At 50.8% G+C, this 23,732-nt stretch overlaps 1 protein-coding gene across 1 annotated transcript in view; it reads left to right on the top strand.

The window, feature by feature from the left end:
- Positions 1-18,927: 18,927 nt before the first annotated feature.
- IPO9 (importin 9) overlaps positions 18,928-23,732 on the top strand; it is a 146,337-nt gene continuing 141,532 nt past the window's right edge. Inside the window, exons 1-2 of the mRNA XM_075335844.1 lie at positions 18,928-19,172; positions 19,310-19,371. Coding sequence (XP_075191959.1) covers positions 19,025-19,172; positions 19,310-19,371 — 210 coding nt within the window. The 5' untranslated portion in view covers positions 18,928-19,024. The remainder of the gene's footprint in view (positions 19,173-19,309; positions 19,372-23,732) is intronic.

Here is a 23,732-nt window from a genome sequence, read left to right as displayed (position 1 = left end):
ATATAATATAATATATATATAATATAATGTATGCGGCAATTCTGGGCGGCTGCTGACTGATATTGTTAGGCTGGGGGGCTCCCCATAACGTGGGGCTCCTCATCATGAGAATACCAGCCTTCAGCCGTATGGCTTTATCTGGCTGGTATTAAAATTGGGAGGGACCGCACGCCGTTTTTTTAAATTATTTATTTATTTATTTTACTGCACAGTATAGACACAGACTGCACAGACACGCCCACCGGCTGCTGTGATTGGGTGCAGTGAGACACCTGTCACTCTGCGTAGGGGGCGTGTCTGACTGCAACCAATCACAGGCGTCTGTGGGTGGGGAAAGCAGGGAATATGAGATTGATTAATGAGCGGCCAGCATATTCAAAGTAATTGTTGCCGCGTATTCTCTGCACAGCTGTTCCTCGCCGCGCTGGTGATCGGGGAGTGGTATGAGCCGGGGGAAGAAAAAAAACGAGCGCCAATGTAAGTATGACTGAGAACAGCAGAAAAAAAGGTAAGTATACTGAATTTAATTTAAAAAAATAAATAAAATAAGATCGCTAGTGTAAAAACGCACACGCACGAAACGTGCTGAACACGGACATACTCCGTGTGCGGTCCGTGCAGGCACGGACCCATAGACTTTAGTGAGTCCGTGCCTGCGTGCTGCCGGCCAAAAACGGACATGTCGTCCGTGCAGAAAAGCGCACACACGTACTTATCACACGGACACACGTTCCGTGTGATTTTACGTGTGTGTGCCATCTACCATTGAATAACATGGGTCTCCGTGTGTACGTGTCTCCGGTACGTGCAAATACGTACCGCACACGTACAAAAAAAACGGATGTGTGTTGCGGGTCTCAGTGATGGCTTATTTTTTGCGTCTTGAGGTGAAATTTTTAATTATACCATTTTTGTGTCGATGCGATGTTTCGATCGCCTGTGATTGCATTTTCATGCAATGTTGCGGTGACCAAAAAACGTAATTTTGGATTTTTAAAATTTTAATTTCTCACCATACCGTGTACTGACCAGTTTAATTGGTTTTATATTTTGCTAGAGCGTACATTTCTGAACACAGCGATACCAAATACGTGGGTTTTTTTGTAAAATTTTTTAACTTTTATTTTCAATAGGCAAAAAGGGGGTGATTTGAACTTTGAGTTTTTTTTACATTTTTGCTAGTTCCCCTAGGGCAGGGTTGGGGAACATGTGGCCCGCCATGACCTTTTCTGTGTCCCCTGGGCACATTCCCGGGGGCCGCAGTGTTCGAGCCACCGCCGCGATCTTACCAGCTGCCGAGCCTTTAAATCCCCACATGCACAGTTTGTGTGTACAAATGGGCTCTCTCGTTGGCCAGTGCCAGAGTGCTCAGGACTTACTTTGAAGGTGGCTTTAGCGCTCTGCGCTGCCATCCCACAGTAGCTTCCAGTGATGTGTGCCGGCCCTCTGCCTTCTGGAGCCGTGTACCCGCTCCCCGCCCTCCGATCCTGTGAGTCCGGCGCTGATGTGTGTCCAGCGCCCGCCCTCTGCTGCTGTATGCCCCGTCTAGTGCTTTGTGGCACCTTTCCAGAGTTGCGTGCAACCCTCAGTGCTGTGTATCACCCCAGGTTTGTGTCCCCCCTCCAGTGATGTCAGGGCTCCGCAAGTGCTGTGTGCCCCCCCCAGTGATGTCTGTGCCTCCCTCCAGTGATGTCTGTGCCTCCCCCCAGTGATGTCTGTGCCCCCAGCGTCTCTTGTGATGTCTGTGCCCCCAGCGTCTCTTGTGATGTCTGTGCCCCCAGCGTCTCCTGTGACTTATACATCACATTGGAGATGCTGGGGCCATATACATCACAAGAGGAGCTGGGGGCATTTACTTGTCCCCAGCCCCTCGTGTGATGTATGTGCCTCCAGTGTCTCCTGTGATGTATATACAGCAGTCCCAGCGTCTCCTATGTGATGTATATACAGCAGTTCCAGCGTCTCCTATGTGATGTATATTCCCCAAGCCCCTCCAGTGATGCATGTGCTCCCAGTGTCGCCTGTAATGTATACACAGCAGTCCCAGTGTCTCCTATGTGATATGTGCCTCCAGCGTCTCCTGTGATGTATATACAGCGTCTGTTACAGTGCCTACAAGTAGTCTTCAACCCCCTGCAGATTTAGCAGGTTTGATAAGATGCAAATAAGTTAGAGCCTGCAAACTTCAAACAAGAGCAGGATTTATTAACAGATGCATAAATCTTACAAACCAACAAGTTATGTTGCTCAGTTAAATTTTAATAAATTTTCAACATAAAAGTGTGGGTCAATTATTATTTTAGGTTCAGGTTTAATATTTTGTGGAATAACCCTTGTTTGCAAGTACAGCTAATAATCGTCTTTTATAAGACCTGATCAGGCCGGCACAGGTCTCTGGAGTTATCTTGGCCCACTCCTCCATGCAGATCTTCTCCAAGTTATCTAGGTTCTTTGGGTGTCTCATGTGGACTTTAATCTTGAGCTCCTTCCACAAGTTTTCAATTGGGTTAAGGTCAGGAGACTGACTAGGCCACTGCAACACCTTGATTTTTTCCCTCTTGAACCAGGCCTTGGTTTTCTTGGCTGTATGCTTTGGGTCGTTGTCTTGTTGGAAGATGAAATGACGACCCATCTTAAGATCCTTGATGGAGGAGCGGAGGTTCTTGGCCAAAATCTCCAGGTAGGCCGTGCTATCCATCTTCCCATGGATGCGGACCAGATGGCCAGGCCCCTTGGCTGAGAAACAGCCCCACAGCATGATGCTGCCACCACCATGCTTGACTTGAGGGATGGTATTCTTGGGGTCGTATGCAGTGCCATCCAGTCTCCAAACGTCACGTGTGTGGTTGGCACCAAAGATCTCGATCTAGGTCTCATCAGACCAGAGAACCTTGAACCAGTTGAAGTTAATTCCGAATGTGTAAACCTGCTAAATCTGCAGGGGGTTGAATACTACTTGTAGGCACTGTATATGATGTATATGGTCTACCAATCCTATTATCACAAAGAGTTGACTGTTCCAAATCAAGACAAACCTGAAAAAGCAGTTGTGGAAAGAAACATGATTAGTATAACCAATAATAAAAAAAAGCAACAAAAAAAAAAAAGGAGATATAACTCCCCCCATAAATTTAATATACTTACAGCCGAACAGAGGGCAACTAGTCCTGTCAGCCCAGGCCAAGAAATCTAATGCACTGACAGGATGCAACCAAACCCCTCAACATGATGGAGGCTTTGTTTTTGGCATTTATCAGTGAAGGGACTTGAAAACATGAGGATCCGTGACATGGATTGCAAGCTTATGTATATTGGCCAATTTACTAACTAATACCTCATATATATTTGATATATATATTTTTTTGCACATTTTTATGCAGGATGCAGCCAAGCCTCTTCATACAGGCCGTGCATAATGGAGCCCCTGTCCCTGTGTGCTGCATTTGAGTAGTGTCCGGGCAACCATCCTGATCGAATAGTATGGGCTTCATAAATAGGTTGCTAACCAGACACCATGCACATACATGTGTGAACAGCATACTATGCACGCCACTAGTGTGCAATTTTATCATCTAGCTTAACCCCCTCCACTAGTGGTAGCGTGTGAGTGATTGCTTTACCTTGCACCTGTGAAGCCTCCATCATGTTGAGGGGTTTGGTTGCATCCTGTCAGTGCATTAGATTTTTTTGCCTGGGCTGACTGGACTAGTTGCCCTCTTTTCTGCTGTCAGTATATCACCAAACATCACAGCCGCACCAAAGAGAAGCAGCTCCTGCCACCACAGTAGGGGTGAGTTAATTAATTGTTTGACCCAATATAGCTGGGTCATTTTCATATTTATGATTTTGTGTGGCCCTCAAAGGTTGGTAGAAATTTCCAAATGGCTCTTGGCAGAAAAAAGGTTCTCCACTCCTGCCCTAGAGGACTTTATCACTGCACAGTCTGATAGCTTGTGCATTTCTGCTGATTAGCGCAGCATTGTTCTGATGAGCAGAAATGCTCATCTTACTGTGAGTGCTGGCACTCTGTCGGCTTTCACAGGAAGTGCGAGTCATGGTAGCATCAGGGGACATCAGCTGACCCAACACTACCATGACAACACATTGGCGCCCCGTGATCACGTCACAGGGCTGCCGATGGCAGCGGGGAATGGCGTGATCCCCACCGCGGCCCTTCAAATCATATGCTCAGTGTTTGACAGCGCAATCAAAGGGGTTAACAGGTGTGAGTGGCTCTCCAATCCACCTGCGCCTGTTAGCCAGACGTCTGCTGATTACATCAGCAGAGATGTGCAGGGAATATCGTGGGCTTGCTGCCCATGGTAACTGGAGGGAGGCGACCAAGTATGTACCAGTACATCCTTGGTTGTTAAAGGGTTAATTATTGTATCTTCTATAACTGTTACTTTTGATTGTTTTTATGAGGTTGAGGCTAAAGGCTACTTTGGGCCAAAAAAAAGGCGGTACCTGTCTTGTATCAGGTTTTATTTTTAAAGGGAACCTGTCACCAGATTTGGTGACTATAAGCTGTGGCCACCACCAGTGCGCTCTTATATACAGCATTCTAACATGCTGAATATAAGAGCCCAGGCCGCTGTGTTGAGCATAAAAATGACTTTATAATACTCACCTAAACGGTCGGTATGGAGCAGATGGGTCAGATGGGTGTCTCCATTGGCCGAAAGAGGAGGCGCCGCACCCGGCCATCTTTGTCCTTCTGAAGCGGTGCATGACACGTAGAGCGTCATGCACACAGACTGGCATTGAGGTCCTGCGCAAGCGCACTTTGATCTGCCCTGAGCAGGACAGATCAAAGTATTGTAGTGCACATGAGTCTTTGGCCACATCAGCATAAGATAAAAAAAATCTTTAGAAATACTTTTTCTAATTATCTCTTTATCTATTAAATTGAATACAGGGACTGTACCTTTCGGTGGTAGGGAGAGTCAACTTAGCTAAAATTATACTAATGCCTCAACTGCTCTATGTGCTCCATAACGCCCTGGTATGGCTACCATAAAATAGGTTTTATAAAATAAATTCTATTTTCCGAGGCTTAATCTGGGGAAGGAAGCGCCCACGGATGAGGTTAGAATATTTACAGAGAGCAAAAGACGAAGGGGAAATGGCTCTACCTAATCCTTGGTGCTATTACTTAGCTGCCCAGAGCCAACACATGGTGGGGTGGGGTGTGACAGGTTTGGAGACCTCGGCGGGGAAAATATTACAGTATGTGATCGGAAAAGGTCCTCTGCTGGCAAGTCTGGAGGCGGGAAAGTTTCGTCCACACTCTGCATCATATCCTACTATACAGTTGATAGATAAAGTATGGGGTAAGATTAAACAGATGAGACAGGTAACCGGGTTCACTAGATATATCCCCATGTGGGACAACCCCAACATTCCGGAATTTTTATCCCTTAAAGGATTTGGGCAATGGAGGAGAATTGGTATCTGGTACCTCTCCCAAGTGATGGATGGAAACATATTTAAGACTTTTGAAGTACTGCTAAAAGACTTCCCACTGGGACATAGTATGTTTTATAAATACCTGCAGCTACGTCACGCATTTGAATAGCAGAACAGAATAACACCAATTGTTATACAATCAGATAGTGTAATTAATATATTAGGGACGCAGAGAGGGACGGCAGGATGTATATCGATGGTCTACGGGGGACTTCTGTCCATGTCGGTTGGGAGGCAACAAATTGGGGCATATGCAAGGTGGGTGGAAGATTTGGGAGAAATTGGGGAGGAGAAATGGGAGTCTATTTTGCAATATGTCATCAAAATATCTCTGAGCGAGGTAAAACGGCTATCGCAATTATGTTATACTAGAAGGTGGCCCGCTTCTACGCATCGGGTATTCTAGAATTTACATATTGTGTAGTTAATGTATGATTTTTGTTATATATATGTATATATATATATATATATATATATATGTTGTTGTGTGTAGTTGCCAGTGTTTGTGTAGGGCGCTGTACATGTTCTGGGTGTTGTCTGGGTGTGGCGGGGGGTTAGAGCGGTGTTGTATGTGTGTTGCGTGTGTTGCGTTGTTTGTGGAGCGCTGTGTGTCTGTAGCGTTGTGTGTGTGTGTGTGTTGCGCGGTTTGTGTGGGTGTGGTGTGTTTTGGGGGAGGTATGTTTTGTGCAATGTGTGTGTGTTGCGTGGTATGTGCGTATATTTATATATGCCGCGGTGTTTGTGTGTTGGGTGTTGTGTGTGTGCAGCGTTGTCTGTGTGTGTGGGTGTCTGTGTAGGGCGGTGTTTGTGGTTCCCAGTGTGTGTGTGGTGTGTGTGTGTTGGGGGGAGGTGTGCACCTCCCATGTGCTCCATCCCCCATGCTGTGCACCCCCCATCGTGCTCCATCCGCCATGCTGCGCACTCCCAAACGTGGTCCATCCGCCATGCTGCGCACTCCCAAACGTGCTCCATCCGCCATGCTGCGCACTCCCAAACGTGCTCCATCCGCCATGCTGCGCACTCCCAAATGTGCTCCATCCGCCATGCTGCACACTCCCAAACGTGCTCCATCCGCCATGCTGAGCACTCCCAAACGTGCTCCACCCCCATGCTGCGCACTCCCCATCGTGCTCCATCCCCCATTCTGCACCAGCATCAGCCTCTCTGCCCCCAGCATCAGCCTCTCTGTCCCCAGCATCAGCCTCTCTCCTCCCAGCATCAGCCTCTCTCCTCCCAGCATCAGCGTCTCTGTCCCCAGCATCAGCCTCTCTGTCCCCAGCATCAGCCTCTCTCCTCCCAGCCTCAGTCTCCCCCAGCATCAGCGTCTCTTCTCTCAGGCTCCCCCCTCCCAGCCTCCCAGCCTCCCCCAGCATCAGCCTCCCCCTCCCAGCCTCCCCCAGCATCAGCCTCTCGCCTCCCAGCCTCCCCCAGCATCAGCCTCTCGCCTCCCAGCCTCCCCCAGCATCAGCCTCTCTCCTCCCAGCCTCCCCCAGCATCAGCCTCTCTCCTCCCAGCCTCCTCCAGCATCAGCCTCTCTCCTCCCAGCCTCCCCCAGCATCAGCCTCCCCCTCCCAGCCTTCCCCAGGATCAGCCTCTCTACTCCCAGCCTCCCTCCTCCCAGCCTCCCCCAGCATCAGCCTCTCTCCTCCCAGCCTCCCCCAGCATCAGCCTCTCTCCTCTCAGCCTCCCCCAGCATCAGCCTACACCCTCCCAGCCTCCCCCAGCATCAGCCTACCCCAGCATCAGCCTCTCTCCTCCCAGCCTCCCCCAGCATCAGCCTCCCCCTCCCAGCCTTCCCCAGGATCAGCCTCTCTCCTCCCAGCCTCCCCCAGCACGCCGTGCTCCTCTGCCGACACTAACAGATCCGATCGCATACACTCACACACACACTGACGATATTGCACATACGCGCTCACACTCACAACATCCGGAGATACCACATGCTTCTGGCCATGTGATCCTCCGGCAGGTCCTGGAAGGTCACTCCACAGTATCGCCGCCGAGAAGCAAGCGATATCCCAGGATGTTGTGAGTGTGTGGATGCGATGTGATGTGTGTGTGAGAGTGAGTGTGATCTGATGTGTGTGTGTGTGTTATTATGTGTGTGCGTGTGTATGTTCCGCTGCTGCAGGACCTTGATGCGCTGGTAACTATGCTACCATTGTTACCAGCGTATCCCGTCCCCCGCTCGCACTGGAGCCCACACCAGCATACGGCGGCAACCCCAGCAATGCGAGGGTATGTGTCGGCTGGGTTGGCGGCGTACGCTGATGTGGGCTCCCGGGGGTACAGTACTCACCTGGGAGTCGTGGCGCCGTGTCGGTTCGGGAAATGCGTGCGGGGGGCGGGGCCAGAGCGAGCGTGCATTGCATGAGGGGGGCGGGGCGTGGCCGAGTTGCCAATGCGTGCAGGGTGCCGGGGCGAGAGGCCAATCCGTGTGGGGGGCGGAGCCTGGGTGAGCGGCCGGCCAATCCGTGTGTGGGCGGAGCCTTGGCGAGCGGCCAATCCGTGCGGGGGGCGGGGCCATGGCGAGCCCAGCAGCCAATCAGCTTTGTGTCACCGTAAGGACACAATTTTGGAGCAAGACAGACAGACAGAATAAGGCAATTATATATATAGATACAGAGTATATAGAACCCCCGTGTGGATGAAGAAAGTGGGAGTGAGAACAGATTCCAAGTGTCCAATATGTACTGTGGAAGAAGCAGGGCTCATGCACATGTTGTGGGAATGCCCGTGTTTACAAGGGTTCTGGATAACAGTGTTAAATTTAATTCAGTCAGTGATGCAAGTGGACCTACCCAGAACCCCGCTGGTGTGTGTGCTGGGCTATGTGGATGAAGTGGGGGTGGATGAACAAGAGAAACTGGCAGTGGCACGATTGTTGTATGCAGCAAGGAAACTAATTGCCTTGTATTGGCTATCTGAAAAAGCACCGACACGTAAGGAATTTGATGAAAAAGTGAATTATATTATTTATTTGGAGAAAAATGTTTATATTAAAAGGGGAAGGAGAACTCAATATGAGAAGATCTGGAGCAAGTGGCTGGACTTTCCAGGATTAGCGTCATTTGATCTACTGAAAGATAGGATATTTAGACTATAGGTAGGAAAGGAAAGATCGCAGTGGCTGAAAAATAAGGAGGGCAGGGTATTATGTGAATAAAGAGGGATGTAGAGAGTGGAGGGGTGAGACTGTTGACCGGAAGAGGGTGGGGGGGGGGAGGGGGTATGTGTGAGGACTACCCTCACAATTTGTTGTTATGTTTATGAAAGTTTTAAAATGCAATAAATATTTATCTGATTTAAAAAAATTGAATACAGGGACTGTTAGGTAGGGATTAGTAATATGCACCCAGAACTGCTCGTGGTTCTGGGTGCATATTGCACCTGTCAGGTTCATTTTAAGGTCATTGTGTAGTCCTATGTGATTATATCCTAACATGACTAAACTAGCAGTATTTTAACCTTATTACATAAATTTAATTTACTGTAAAGCACATAATAAAAATGTAAATGGCATTAATGAAAAAGAACACTGATCAAAACTAGAAATACCTGCAAATTATTGGTCTTAATCTGGCACCTAATGCTAATTTCCTTTTTTATCTGACAAACTCTAAGTAAGGCCGGGGTCACACTTGCGATTGGAAAATCAGACCCATTCTCATGCTAGAAAGTAGCATGAGCTCTGTCCGAGTGTTGATCAGTGTGCAATGCAACTGCAATGCGATTTTGTGATTTTTCTCTAGATTGTAGTCCATGTGCAATCCGTGTGTGATCCATATGTGATCCGTTTTTACTCTCAGCAAATATATCATCTGCCATTCAGCTCTGCTACATGGCCGCTGACAGCATACACAGACAGAGCCGCGGGATCAGAATGAACTCGGATGAACTTCACCCGACTTCATTGTCATCCTGCGGCTCGCTCTGTGTGTCGTGGCCTTATTTTCAGTCACCGGTGAAGGTCTCACCGGTGACCGCAAATCCCCTGCGTGACTGAAGTGATCTGCGCGATCAGCGGTGCCGTCACTGAGGCTACCCGCGGCCACAACTGAAGTCCTCCACTTGAGATCTGTGGCCGCGGGTAACCTGAATGACGTCATCACTGATAGCGCGACTCACTTCAGTTGCTCTGTGGAGCTCACAGAGAGCGGTCGTGGTCTGTGGCTGCTCTCTGTCAGCTTCCGATGTAGCAGAGCTGAAAGAGTCGTGGGACCTCTGGGGATTACGTCGGACCTGGAGGGGTATTTGGGGCTTTTAATAAAGTGGTGAATGAGGTTTGTTTTTTTTGTCATTTATTCCAAATAAAAGGATTTTTGGGTGTATGTGTTTATTTTCTTTAACTTACAGGTTAATCAAGGAAGGCATCTCGGGGAGATGCCTGCCATGATTAACATATGGCTTTACCTTGGCTGGTATCAAAATTGGGGGGGACCGCATGCCGTTTTTTTTAAATTATTTATTTTACTGCACGATATAGACCCACCCACCGGCAGCTGTGATTGGTTGCAGTGAGACAGCTGTCACTCAACGTGGGGGCGTGTCTGACTGCAACTAATCATAGGCACCGGTGGGCAGGGAAAGCAGTGAATACGTGATGGAATAATGAGCAGCCGGCTTTTTCAAAAGAGGAAAAGCCGCAGGAGCTTTGTGACAGCTGTGCAGTGCCGCACCGGTGATCAGTGAGTATGAGAGAGGGGGTGGGAGAGACCGACAGAGAGAGAATAGAGACCGACTGACAGAGAGAGAGAGAGCGAGAGATTGACCGACATCGACAGACCTCATTCATTTGCAGTGTTCTCTGCAACATGCGATAAATGTATTTAGAAAAACGCATGTCACTAGGATGGTCTGTGTGCCGTCCGTGTGACATCCGTTTTTTCTCTCGCACCCATTGACTTGCATTTGAGTGACTCGCGCAAGAAACTCTAAAAATCGCAGCATGCTGCGATTTCTTTTTCTCAGTCCAATTTGGACTGAGAAAAAAAATAGCAGATCGGAGCTGCCTCATTGCTTAACATTGGTCCGAGTGCAATGCGAGATTTTCTCGCATTGCACTCGTGCGAGTTAATCGCAAGTGTGACGCCGGCCTAAGGCTAGTTTCAGACGTCCGTCTTTTAGGTACGTGACATTATTTTTAACACGGATATCACACGTACCCATGTTACCCTATTGTGTACTCACACAGCTGTGTTTTCAAATGGACCGTGTGGCCTCGCTATTTCACACAGAGACTTGTCCGTTTTTTCTCCGGCAGCACGGGTGTCACACGGACCGCACACTGATGTGATCCATGTGACATCAGTGTGACACGGACCGGAGAAAACACGAGTTTTTAAATAAAAAGATTTTCTATATTTACCTGTATCCAGCGATGCTGTCTCCGGCTCTGCTGCCTCACGCTCCTGACCCCTGCTCATTATTTTCATTGATTATTCCCTCCAGTGAGCAGCTGGAAGCAGGGGCATCGTGGTGACAGCGCTGGAGACAGCACCGCCGAGGACAGCATCACTGAGGACATCACTAGTGACAGGTGAGTATCCTGCCAGCAGTGTGTGCAGGGATGTCCAGAAGGTCATCGGATTTCCCAATAAACTCTGATAACCTCCTGATGACACCCCTGCAACAACTGCGCTACAGCGAGTGTCACAATGGTGACTTCCAGGGGTTCATGAAAGTTCATTGGGAACTCAGATGACCCCCTGGATGTCACTGCACAAACTCCTGTATACTCACCTGTCCCCGGCGATGCTGTCCTTGGCTGTGCTGTCTGGCGCTGTCCCCACGATGCTCCGGCTTTCAAATCCTCGGGCAGTGAATCAATGAAAATAATGAGCAGGGGTTAGGAGCGGGAGGCAGCAGAGCAGAAGACAGCATTGCTGGATACAGGTAAATATAGAACATCTTTTGATTGCAGAGACACATGTTTTACCCGGTACGTGTCACACGTATGCAAACGTGGATGTCACACACGTGTGACGCATGTATAACGCACATGTGACCATAACCATACGTGTGACCGATACCTGATTAAACACGGACGTTTGAAACCAGCCTGGCAGCCTAACTTTACAGTTTCCACTGACTTTGCAAAAATGGTGTTCCCTTCCAAAGTGACTGAAACCCTGCGGAAGCAGGTTGTCCAGATGAAGGCCAAAGAGGCGACTCTATCAGCCATAGTAAGAGAAGTTGGTTGTTCCAAGTCTGTGATTTTGAGAATATTGTATATTTACAACATCAAAAACTTTCAATTCCCCCCAAGAAGGCTGGTCGCCCTCGAAAGACAAATGCAAGAGAGGACAGGATAATGAGGAGACTTTCCATGGGTAATCGTTTCAACACTGCAGTTGGAATTGCTCGCCAGTTCAGCACTGAGCAGGGTAAAGATCTGTCTCATGATACAGTGTCAGGACATTTAAGAGCATTTGGACTGAAAGTGCACCCTGCAGTGACCAAACCTCTCATTAGCAGAAAGAATCAAAAGGCTAGACTCAACTTTGGTGAGGCGCATGTTGTGTAGACAGATGAGAAATGGTCCACAGTTCATTTTAGTGATGAAAGCTAGTGTAATTTATTTGGGTCTGATGATAAACATTATGTTCATCGACAAACTGGAGAAAGCCTGAACCCAAAGTGTGTTAAGAAGTCAGGGAAAGGTGGTGAAGGAGGTGTCATGGTTTCGGGAATGTATTCTGCAGCATTAGTTGGACCTCTCATACAGCTACATGGCAGAGTGAATGCAAGTGTGTATCAGGACTTTCTTCAACAACACGTGGTTCCTTATTTGCGTTCGTCACTCAATCAGCCAGAAATTTTCATGCAGGATAATGCCCCCTGTCACTCAGCAAAATGAGTAAAGCAGTTCCTTGAAACAGGAAACATTGAAATAATGAAATGGCCAGTCCAGAGTGCTGCTCTAAACCCAATAGAAAACATCTGGGAAATCCTTGGTGACAAAGTTATGGCCAAGAAACCCACAACAGCCAAAGAACTGTGGAAGAGACTGGAAGAAGAGTGGACTAAATCACACCAGAGCAGTGTGAGAGACTAGTGATGTCTTGTGGGTTCAGATGTGCTGAAGTCATTCAAAGCAAAGGCCTTTACACGTCCTACTGATTGGTGACTGTTGTTACCTTCAGAAAATTTACTTATAATCTTTCTCTGTGCTGCAGTCATTGCTGTTCTCTAATTATGATCATCATGTTTTGGGCAAAATAAAGGTTTTATGTTGATAAACTTTGGATCTTTTGTAAAACACTGTTCTAGTGGCATGGTGTACCCCTTACAAAAAAACTTCAAATGTTGATCAATGTAGGTTACATTATTTCTTTAAAATAAAGTGATCATACATTGTTCTCTAATTTTGATCTCCAGTGAACATACCTGCCTGTCTCCTCTTCTGCTTTAGATTCCTGCAATTAGATTAGGAGACCCCTTTTGATGACAACCTAATCACATGATGTGAGAATGATAGATGCTAGACTGTATGGGCTCATTCCAGGTATGACATAATTTTTGTCACATGATAGGGGTGTGTTCGAAATGCAGCCGGATGTTTCCAGAGAAAAAACATTTATTTAAAGTCCACGTGGTCATGGAGTTGTTTTTAATAGAAGCAGAGGTCTGGGGGTAAAACCCCCAGCCATGGGTGCCGCCCAAAAACAACGGTGGTGGATTTTTTTTACCATTTTAGCCTGCTTGGAAATTTTTATTTATATTATAATGGTGAAGTGAATGGAGTCATTCAATCCTACCATATGTCCTGCAAAAAAACCAAGACATAAAAATGAACAAAAAACTCCTCATATGGCTATGCCGAAGGCAAAAAAAATTTGGATTGAACAATGCAAAAACACTAAATCAGCCAGATCTGGAATGAATTCTGCATCATCGTGCAGCTGCTCAGCAACGTCTTTTCAGAGAAGCCACCACACCGCAACAGCGCCCCATTCCTGTCACAACCCCGGAGAAGAGCAATGTCAGCATGTCCCCTCTGACCCTACCCATGGATGCACATCACCACAGTGCCCTATTCCTGGCGCTCCGTCCATTCCTGTCACAACCCCGGAGAAGAGCAATGCCAGCATGTCCCCTCTGACCCTACCCATGGATGCACATCACCACAGTGCCCTATTCCTGGCGCTCCGTCCATTCCTGTCACAACCCCGGAAAAGAGCAATGCCAGCATGTCCCCTCTGACCCTACCCATGGATGCACATCACCACAGTGCCCTATTCCTGGCGCTCCGTCCATTCCTGTCACAACCCCGGAGAAGAGCAATGCCAGCATGTCCCCTCTGACCCTACCCATGGATGCACATCACCACAGTGCCCTATTCCTGGCGCTCCGTCCATTCCTGTCACAACCCCGGAGAAGAGCAATGCCAGCATGTCCCCTCTGACCCTACCCATGGATGCACATCACCACAGTGCCCTATTCCTGGCGCTCCGTCCATTCCTGTCACAAACCTGGAGAAGAGCAATGCCAGCATGTCCCCTCTGACCCTACCCATGGATGCACATCCCCACAGTGCCCTATTCCTGGCGCTCCGTCCATTCCTGTCACAAACCTGGAGAAGAGCAATGCCAGCATGTCCCCTCTGACCCTACCAATGGATGCACATCCCCACAGTGCCCTATTCCTGGCGCTCCGTCCATTCCTGTCACAAACCTGGAGAAGAGCAATGCCAGCATGTCCCCTCTGACCCTACCAATGGATGCACATCCCCACAGTGCCCTATTCCTGGCGCTCCGTCCATTCCTGTCACAAACCTGGAGAAGAGCAATGCCAGCATGTCTCCTCTGACCCTACCCATGAACACACATCACCAAAGTGCCAGTGTAACCCATTCCTGATGCTCCCTCCATTCCTGTCACAGCCCCGAAGACCAGCAATGCCAACATATCCCCTCTGACCCTACCCATGAACGTACATCACCACAGTACCAGTGTGACCCATTTCTGTGCTCCCTCCATTTCTGTGACAACCTTGGGGACCAGCAATGCCAGTATATCCCCTCTAACCCTACCCACGGACGCACATCACCACAGTGCCAGTGTGCAACATTCCTGGTACTCCCTCTATTCCTGTCACAAGCCCAGAGACCAGCAATGCAAGCATGTCCCCTTTTACCCTACCCATGAATCCATGTGTCTCATTCCTGTTGCTCCCTCCATTCCTGTAACAACCCCGGAGAACAACAATGCCATCATGTCTCCTCTAACCCTACCAACGAACCCGTGCATCCACAGCACCAGCATGCCCCATTCCTGTCACAACGCCAGAGTCCAGCTCGCCTTAGTATCCAGCTTCCCATGGCAGCATGTCCCCTCTCACCCTACCCATGAAGCCCTGCCACCATAGCACCAGTGTGTCCTATTACCAGGGCTCCTTGCATTCCTTTCACAACCTTGGAAACCAGCATGTCCTCCTCTGAACCTACCAATGAACCAACCTGCACTGCCACAGCACCAATGTATCCCATTTCTGGTGCTTCCTCCATTCCTATCTCAACCCCGGGGAGCAGCATGTCTCCTCTGACCATTACCCATGAACCACTGCCGCCATAACGCCAGTGTGCACCATTCCTGTCACAACCCCAGAGAACAGCAATGCCAGCATGTCACCTCTGGCCCTACCCATTAAGTCCTGCCGCCATAACGCCAGTGTGCCAAATTCCTGGTGCTCCCTCCATTCCGGTCACAACCCCAGAGTCCAGCTTGCCTCAGTATCCAGCTGCCCACGACAGCATGTCCTCTCTGACCGTTACCCATGAAGCCCTGCCACCACAGTGCCAGTGTGCCCCACTATCACAACTTTGTAGCAGAGCTGAGTCCTGCTCACCTCAGCATCCCGCGGCCCTCGCCAGCATGTCCCCTCTGACCCTATCCATGGTGCCCTGCTGCCATAGCCTTCCATTCCTATGACAACCCCGGAGAGCCGGATCTTGCTTGCCTCAGCATCCCGCGGCCCACGCCAGCATGTCCCCTCTGACCCTATCCATGGTGCCCTGCTGCCATAGCCTTCCATTCCTATGACAACCCCGGAGAGCCGGATCTTGCTTGCCTCAGCATCCCGCGGCCCACGCCAGCATGTCCCCTCTGACCCTATCCATGGTGCCCTGCTGCCATAGCTCCCCATTGCTGTGACAACCCTGAGAGCTGAGTCCATCTTGCCTCAGCATCCCGCGGCCCTCGCCAGCATGTCCCCTCTGACCCTACCCCTGGTGCCCTGCTGTCATAGCGCCCCATTGCTGTGACAACCCCGCAGAGCTGAGTCCATCTTGCCTCAGCATCCCGCGGCCCTCGCCAGCATGTCCCCTCTGACCCTACCCCTGGTGCCCTGCTGTCATAGCTCCCCATTGCTGTGACAACCCCGCAGAGCTGAGTCCATCTTGCCTCAGCATCCCGCGGCCCTCGCCAGCATGTCCCCTCTGACCCTATCCATGGTGCCCTGCTGCCATAGCTCCCCATTGCTGTGACAACCCCGCAGAGCTCTGTCCATCTTGCCTCAGCATCCCGCGGCCCTCGCCAGCATGTCCCCTCTGACCCTATCCATGGTGTCCTGCTGTCATAGCTCCCCATTGCTGTGACGAACCCGAGAGCTGAGCAGCTCGCCTCAGCATCCCGCCGCCCTCGCCAGCATGTCCCCTCTGACCCTATCCATGGTGCCCTGCTGTCATAGCGCCCCATTGCTGTGACAACCCCGCAGAGCTGAGTCCATCTTGCCTCAGCATCCCGCGGCCCTCGCCAGCATGTCCCCTCTGACCCTATCCATGGTGTCCTGCTGTCATAGCTCCCCATTGCTGTGACGAACCCGAGAGCTGAGCAGCTCGCCTCAGCATCCCGCCGCCCTCGCCAGCATGTCCCCTCTGACCCTATCCATGGTGCCCTGCTGTCATAGCGCCCCATTGCTGTGACAACCCCGCAGAGCTGAGTCCATCTTGCCTCAGCATCCCGCGGCCCTCGCCAGCTTGTCCCCTCTGACCCTATCCATGGTGTCCTGCTGTCATAGCGCCCCATTGCTGTGACGAACCCGAGAGCTGAGCAGCTCGCCTCAGCATCCCGCCGCCCTCGCCAGCATGTCCCCTCTGACCCTATCCATGGTGTCCTGCTGCCATAGCGCCCCATTGCTGTGACAACCCCGCAGAGCTGAGTCCATCTTGCCTCAGCATCCCGCGGCCCTCGCCAGCATGTCCCCTCTGACCCTATCCATGGTGTCCTGCTGTCATAGCTCCCCATTGCTGTGACGAACCCGAGAGCTGAGCAGCTCGCCTCAGCATCCCGCCGCCCTCGCCAGCATGTCCCCTCTGACCCTATCCATGGTGCCCTGCTGCCATAGCCTTCCATTCCTATGACAACCCCGGAGAGCCGGATCTTGCTTGCCTCAGCATCCCGCGGCCCACGCCAGCATGTCCCCTCTGACCCTATCCATGGTGCCCTGCTGCCATAGCCTTCCATTCCTATGACAACCCCGGAGAGCCGGATCTTGCTTGCCTCAGCATCCCGCGGCCCACGCCAGCATGTCCCCTCTGACCCTATCCATGGTGCCCTGCTGCCATAGCTCCCCATTGCTGTGACAACCCTGAGAGCTGAGTCCATCTTGCCTCAGCATCCCGCGGCCCTCGCCAGCATGTCCCCTCTGACCCTACCCCTGGTGCCCTGCTGTCATAGCGCCCCATTGCTGTGACAACCCCGCAGAGCTGAGTCCATCTTGCCTCAGCATCCCGCGGCCCTCGCCAGCATGTCCCCTCTGACCCTACCCCTGGTGCCCTGCTGTCATAGCTCCCCATTGCTGTGACAACCCCGCAGAGCTGAGTCCATCTTGCCTCAGCATCCCGCGGCCCTCGCCAGCATGTCCCCTCTGACCCTATCCATGGTGCCCTGCTGCCATAGCTCCCCATTGCTGTGACAACCCCGCAGAGCTCTGTCCATCTTGCCTCAGCATCCCGCGGCCCTCGCCAGCATGTCCCCTCTGACCCTATCCATGGTGTCCTGCTGTCATAGCTCCCCATTGCTGTGACGAACCCGAGAGCTGAGCAGCTCGCCTCAGCATCCCGCCGCCCTCGCCAGCATGTCCCCTCTGACCCTATCCATGGTGCCCTGCTGTCATAGCGCCCCATTGCTGTGACAACCCCGCAGAGCTGAGTCCATCTTGCCTCAGCATCCCGCGGCCCTCGCCAGCATGTCCCCTCTGACCCTATCCATGGTGTCCTGCTGTCATAGCTCCCCATTGCTGTGACGAACCCGAGAGCTGAGCAGCTCGCCTCAGCATCCCGCCGCCCTCGCCAGCATGTCCCCTCTGACCCTATCCATGGTGCCCTGCTGTCATAGCGCCCCATTGCTGTGACAACCCCGCAGAGCTGAGTCCATCTTGCCTCAGCATCCCGCGGCCCTCGCCAGCTTGTCCCCTCTGACCCTATCCATGGTGTCCTGCTGTCATAGCGCCCCATTGCTGTGACGAACCCGAGAGCTGAGCAGCTCGCCTCAGCATCCCGCCGCCCTCGCCAGCATGTCCCCTCTGACCCTATCCATGGTGTCCTGCTGCCATAGCGCCCCATTGCTGTGACAACCCCGCAGAGCTGAGTCCATCTTGCCTCAGCATCCCGCGGCCCTCGCCAGCATGTCCCCTCTGACCCTATCCATGGTGTCCTGCTGTCATAGCTCCCCATTGCTGTGACGAACCCGAGAGCTGAGCAGCTCGCCTCAGCATCCCGCCGCCCTCGCCAGCATGTCCCCTCTGACCCTATCCATGGTGCCCTGCTGTCATAGCGCCCCATTGCTGTGACAACCCCGCAGAGCTGAGTCCATCTTGCCTCAGCATCCCGCGGCCCTCGCCAGCATGTCCCCTCTGACCCTATCCATGGTGCCCTGCTGTCATAGCTCCCCATTGCTGTGACGAACCCGAGAGCTGAGCAGCTCGCCTCAGCATCCCGCCGCCCTCGCCAGCATGTCCCCTCTGACCCTATCCATGGTGTCCTGCTGCCATAGCGCCCCATTGCTGTGACAACCCCGCAGAGCTGAGTCCATCTTGCCTCAGCATCCCGCGGCCCTCGCCAGCATGTCCCCTCTGACCCTATCCATGGTGTCCTGCTGTCATAGCTCCCCATTGCTGTGACGAACCCGAGAGCTGAGCAGCTCGCCTCAGCATCCCGCCGCCCTCGCCAGCATGTCCCCTCTGACCCTATCCATGGTGCCCTGCTGTCATAGCGCCCCATTGCTGTGACAACCCCGCAGAGCTGAGTCCATCTTGCCTCAGCATCCCGCGGCCCTCGCCAGCATGTCCCCTCTGACCCTATCCATGGTGTCCTGCTGTCATAGCTCCCCATTGCTGTGACGAACCCGAGAGCTGAGCAGCTCGCCTCAGCATCCCGCCGCCCTCGCCAGCTTGTCCCCTCTGACCCTATCCGTGAACCCGCGTGTCCCCGCCCCCCGCGTGATCCCGCCCTCCGCTCTCTCCCTGCGTGCGCGGCTTGGCGGGCGGTGTTTGGCGCGCTGTAGTGGACGGCGTTGAAGTTTTCCCGGCCGGCGCTCGGCATCGTATCGGTATAATGGCGCAGGGCATGCCGCCCGGCTTCCCCACTGTGCAGGCAGGCCTGCGGGAGGCCCTGTTGGAGACCCTCAGTGGTATACTGTCCCCTGGACACGAGGTGCGAGCGGCGGCGGAGGAACAGCTGAAAGTGCTGGAAGTGACAGAGGGTGAGAGCGGCGCGGAATAGCGGGCTGTGAGGGTGGGCGGCGGCGGGCAGTCGGGGGCTGCTGATGTGCGGGGATGCTCAGTAACGTCCCCTGCAGTCCGATCGCTTATTGACCTTCGTTTTCTTGTCTTGTGACAGAATTTGGGGTCCATCTGGCGGAACTGACTGTTGATCCCCAAGGTGCTCTTGCCATAAGGCAGGTAAGACAATGGCCGCAGCATCGCCCTCCTGAAGGGTCACTGCTCATCCTGGGTATGGTGGTCCTGCCTGGGTGGTCTGCTCCTGTAGGGGATGAGCTCCTGCCTGTGTATGTACTGTGCAAAAGGCTTAGGCAGCTGTGGATAACATGGAATTCCAAAAATAGAAGTGTTAATAGTTTATCATCAATTTACATGCAAAATAAGTGAAAACACGCAGAAATGTAAATCACATCACTATTTGGTGTGACCATCCTTTGTCTTCTAGACAGCAGCCATTCTTCTGTGTACACTTGTGCACTGTGTGAAGGAAGTCGCGGAAGGTTCCTCCAAACATCTTGGAGGACTGACCACCGATCTGTGGATGTCGCTTGTGCAAATCCTTCTGTCTCAGTGTAATCCCAGTCAGGAGGGTGAGATCGGGGCTCTGTGCGGCCATATCCTCACTTCCAGGGCTATGAGGGGTTCTGTACCCTGAGATAATTCTTCACGACTTTGGCTGTATGTCTGAGGTCATTGTCATGTTGCAAAATACATTTGAAGTCAATCAGACTCCTCAATGATATTGCATGATGGATAAATATCTGCCTGTGTTTGTCAGCATTGAGGACACCATTAATCTTCACTTGATAAAATGGCACCCCAAAATGCAAGTATCCTCCACCATGCTTCACTATTGGCACTTATTATACCACTCTTCAGCAAACAAGCTGCTTCCTGTTACAGCCAAACATTTCAATTCTTGACTCTTCAGTCCAGAGCACTACCTGCCATTTTTCTGCACCACAGTTTTCGTTCATAGGTGAGTCACTTGTTTCCCTGCCGATGGCTTTTTGCCCACTATTCTTGAAAACCACTTTTGTCCACACACCTCTATTTAGTAGAAGAAGTTTGTATGTTCTTCTCTTGTTTGTGTGGGTTTCCTCCAGGTACTCTGGTTTCCTTCCACTCTCCAAAGACATAGTGATAGGGAATTTAGATTGTGAGCCCCAGTGAGGCCAGTGATGATTATGTCTATAAAACGCTGTGGAATTAATAGCACTATATAAGTTAGTAAAAATAAGTACAGGCAGATACTTTATTTTCCGGGTTATAAGACACACTCTTTCCCCCCAAAAATGGGGGTGCGTCTTATAATCCGGATAAGGCTTACTGGGGCGGCAGTGGTGGCATAGGGTCTGCAATACTGAGGGCTCGGAGGAGGGGGAGTCACTGCAGTGGAGCAGCTCAGGAGGGTCAGCGGTATTGTGGGCTCTTGGGATGTCGCCACGGCAGGGCTTTGAATCACTAGTGGTTGACGTGATGGACTTCAAGAAAGTGGCCGCAGAGGCCAATGTGCACACACTCTGCCTCCGCTGCCATTTTCTTGAAGTCCATTGTGTCAACTGCCTGAGATTTAATGGAGCCCGCTGGCAGATCAATGGCGCCCGCTGCTGCAACACCCCACGAGCCCGTAGTATTACCAACCCTCCGTACACTGACCTTCTGAGCCCGCAGTTTCGCCGACCTTGCCTCCCTTGACCTTCCTGAGCCGCTCCACCACCGCTTCTCCCCCCTGGTGAGCTAAGACGGTAAGACGCACTAGGATTATAAGACTGACCCTAATTTTAACAGTAAAAATTATTTTTTCCTAACTTTCTTTTTCAAATTTGGAGTGCATCTTATAATCCAGTGCGTCTTATAAAACGAAAAATACGGTATTTATCCATTTTGCAATATTATCAGGGAGGCATCTGGCTCCAGATTTTTTCCACAGAAGGACAACAACCCCAATCATTTAGACAGCGTCATTAATAACTTTGATATGGCACTCACAGAATCCCGATCTCAATATTATCAAGTCTATCTTACATTATGTGAAGAGGCAGGATTTGTGCAGACCTACATCTACAGAACATCTGTGGTTAGTTTTGTGAATTGTATTGAACAACCCCCACTATTAAAGGGAACCTGTCCGGTCCCCGGTGCACCTAAATCCACGAGCAGTTCTGGGTGCATATCAAGAATCCCTGCCTAACTGTCCCAGCATTTACTAGCATACGTAAACAGATCTTTAGAAAAAGTATTTCTAAAGTTTGTTTATGAGATGTTAATGAGAGCTGTGACTAGTCGCAAGGACGTTAGTTCCCTGGCTAGTCGGTCCACTTAGCATGCTTCTGTTGGCGCGCTATCTTGCTTCACAGGGCCCAGCGTCATGACAATGTGATACAAAGCTGCGCATGCGTGCGGCTTTGTACCCGTTAACATTGAGCTCCTTTGAGGCTGGGTGTATGCACCCTGGCTTTAAAGACGCTATCATCAGATTTTCCCAATATAAAGGATATTCACCACTTTTAGGCTATGTGCGCAGGTTGCGTTTTTTTTTCCGTGTTTTTGTCGTGTTTTAACTGCACTGTCAATGACAAACTGCATGCTTTTTCTTCCCCAGCAAATTCTATGAGAAATCAGAATTTCCATGTGCACGTTAGTTATTTTGTTTGTCACCCATAGAACTCAATGAGGGGATGAAAAATGGGTGGCAAAACACATGGTAACAAATGATTGCGTTTTGTATGCGATGTACTTGTGTTCTTGTCACAAAAAAACGCTGGTCACACACTTTGTTCCAGAATAAAAAAACATTGCAGGAGTGAAAATCTCTGTCTCTCTGCTACATACTCACTGATCACTGGCCCGGCTGTCACTGCAGCCACAGTCTCCCATTTTTCTTCCCTACCCGCTCATTAGGCTCATACATATTCACTGCTTCCCCTGTCTGTGATTGGTTGCCATCAGACACACCCCCTCGCTGAGTGACAGCTGTCTGATTGCAACCAATCACAGCCGATGGTGGGTGGGTCTATATCGTACAGTAAAATAAATTATATCATTTAAAAAAAAGCTGTGTGCCGGCCCCTCCAATTTTGTTACACAGTCAAAATCAAGCCTCACAGCTGAGGGCTGGTATTCTCAGGCATGGGAGACTCAGCCTAAAAATATCAGCCAGCAGCCGCCCGGAATTGCCGCATCCATTACATGTGCCGGCCCCTCCAATTTTGTTACACAGTCAAAATCAAGCCTCACAGCTGAGGGCTGGTATTCTCAGGCATGGGAGACTCAGCCTAAAAATATCAGCCAGCAGCCGCCCGGAATTGCCGCATCCATTACATGCGACAGTCTCGGGACTTTATTTGGCTCTTTCAGATTACCCTGGTGCGGTGGCATTCGGGGTCATAAGGAGTATAATAATAATAGCCCACAGCTGCCCCAATTACTAATCCAAGTGAAAGTAAATGAACACAAACACCCAAAAAATCCCTTATTTGGAATAAAAGACAAAAAAGCCACCCTCTTTCACCACTTTAACCGCCGAAACACCCCTCCAGGTCCGACGTAATCCAAACGAGGTCCCACGGTGATTCAGCTTTGCTACATCCCTGTCCTGTCACAGTGAGTGTCATAGAACATAACTGCCTGCTGTGAGCTCCACGCAGCACGTGACGGGAGCCACGTGATAAGTGGTGACGTCACTCGGGTGATTTTCGGTCACAGCGGGTGTCCTGGAGTCCATCACTGAAGTGAGCTGCAGGTGGAGGACTCACCTGAGTGACTGCACCGTTGATCGCGCAGCTCACTTCAGTCACTCGGGTGACTTACTATCACAGGTGGAGGACTCCAGCTGTGGCTGCGGCTAACTTGAGTGACTCACCTCAGTTGCTGCGGGCAGTCATGTTCTATGGCGCTCGCTGTGAGCGTCAGATGTAGCAGTGCTTAAGCATTGTGGGACCTCATGTGGATTACATCGGACCTGGAGTGGTGTTTGGGCGTTAATAACGTGGTGAAAGAAGGTGCTTTATATGCGTTTATTTCAAATAAAGGATTTTTTGGGTGTTTGTGTTAATTTTCACTTACAGATTAGTGATGGGGGGGTGTCTCAGACGCATGCCATCACTAAGCTAGGGCTTAGTAGCTGCTTTGGTCTGTTATTAACTCCTTAATACCCCGATTGCCACCGCACCAGGACAACGGGAAGAGCCGAGGCCAGCGCCAGAATTGGCGCATCTTATGGATGCGCCACTTTTGGGGCGGCTGTGGGCTGCTATTGTTAGGGTGGAAAGGGCCAAATAACAATGGCTCTTCCCAGCCTAATAATATCTCCCAGTTGTGTGCTGTATCTTGACTGGTTTAAAAAAATGGGCGGAGCCCACGTCTTTTTTTTTTTTTTTTTTTTTTTATATAGAAAAAAACACGTGGGATCCCCTTCATTTTTCATAACCAGCAATGGTACAGCAGACAGTTGAGGGTTGCAGCCTGGAGCTGCTGCTGTTCCTGTGCTGGATATGAAAAACAGGGTGGACCCCATGTCATTTTTTTTTACCCAAATT

This window comes from Anomaloglossus baeobatrachus, chromosome 2 (genome assembly GCF_048569485.1).
Source record: "Anomaloglossus baeobatrachus isolate aAnoBae1 chromosome 2, aAnoBae1.hap1, whole genome shotgun sequence".
Taxonomy (NCBI): Eukaryota; Metazoa; Chordata; class Amphibia; order Anura; family Aromobatidae; genus Anomaloglossus; species Anomaloglossus baeobatrachus.
This window is presented reverse-complemented; position numbering and strand designations above follow the sequence as displayed.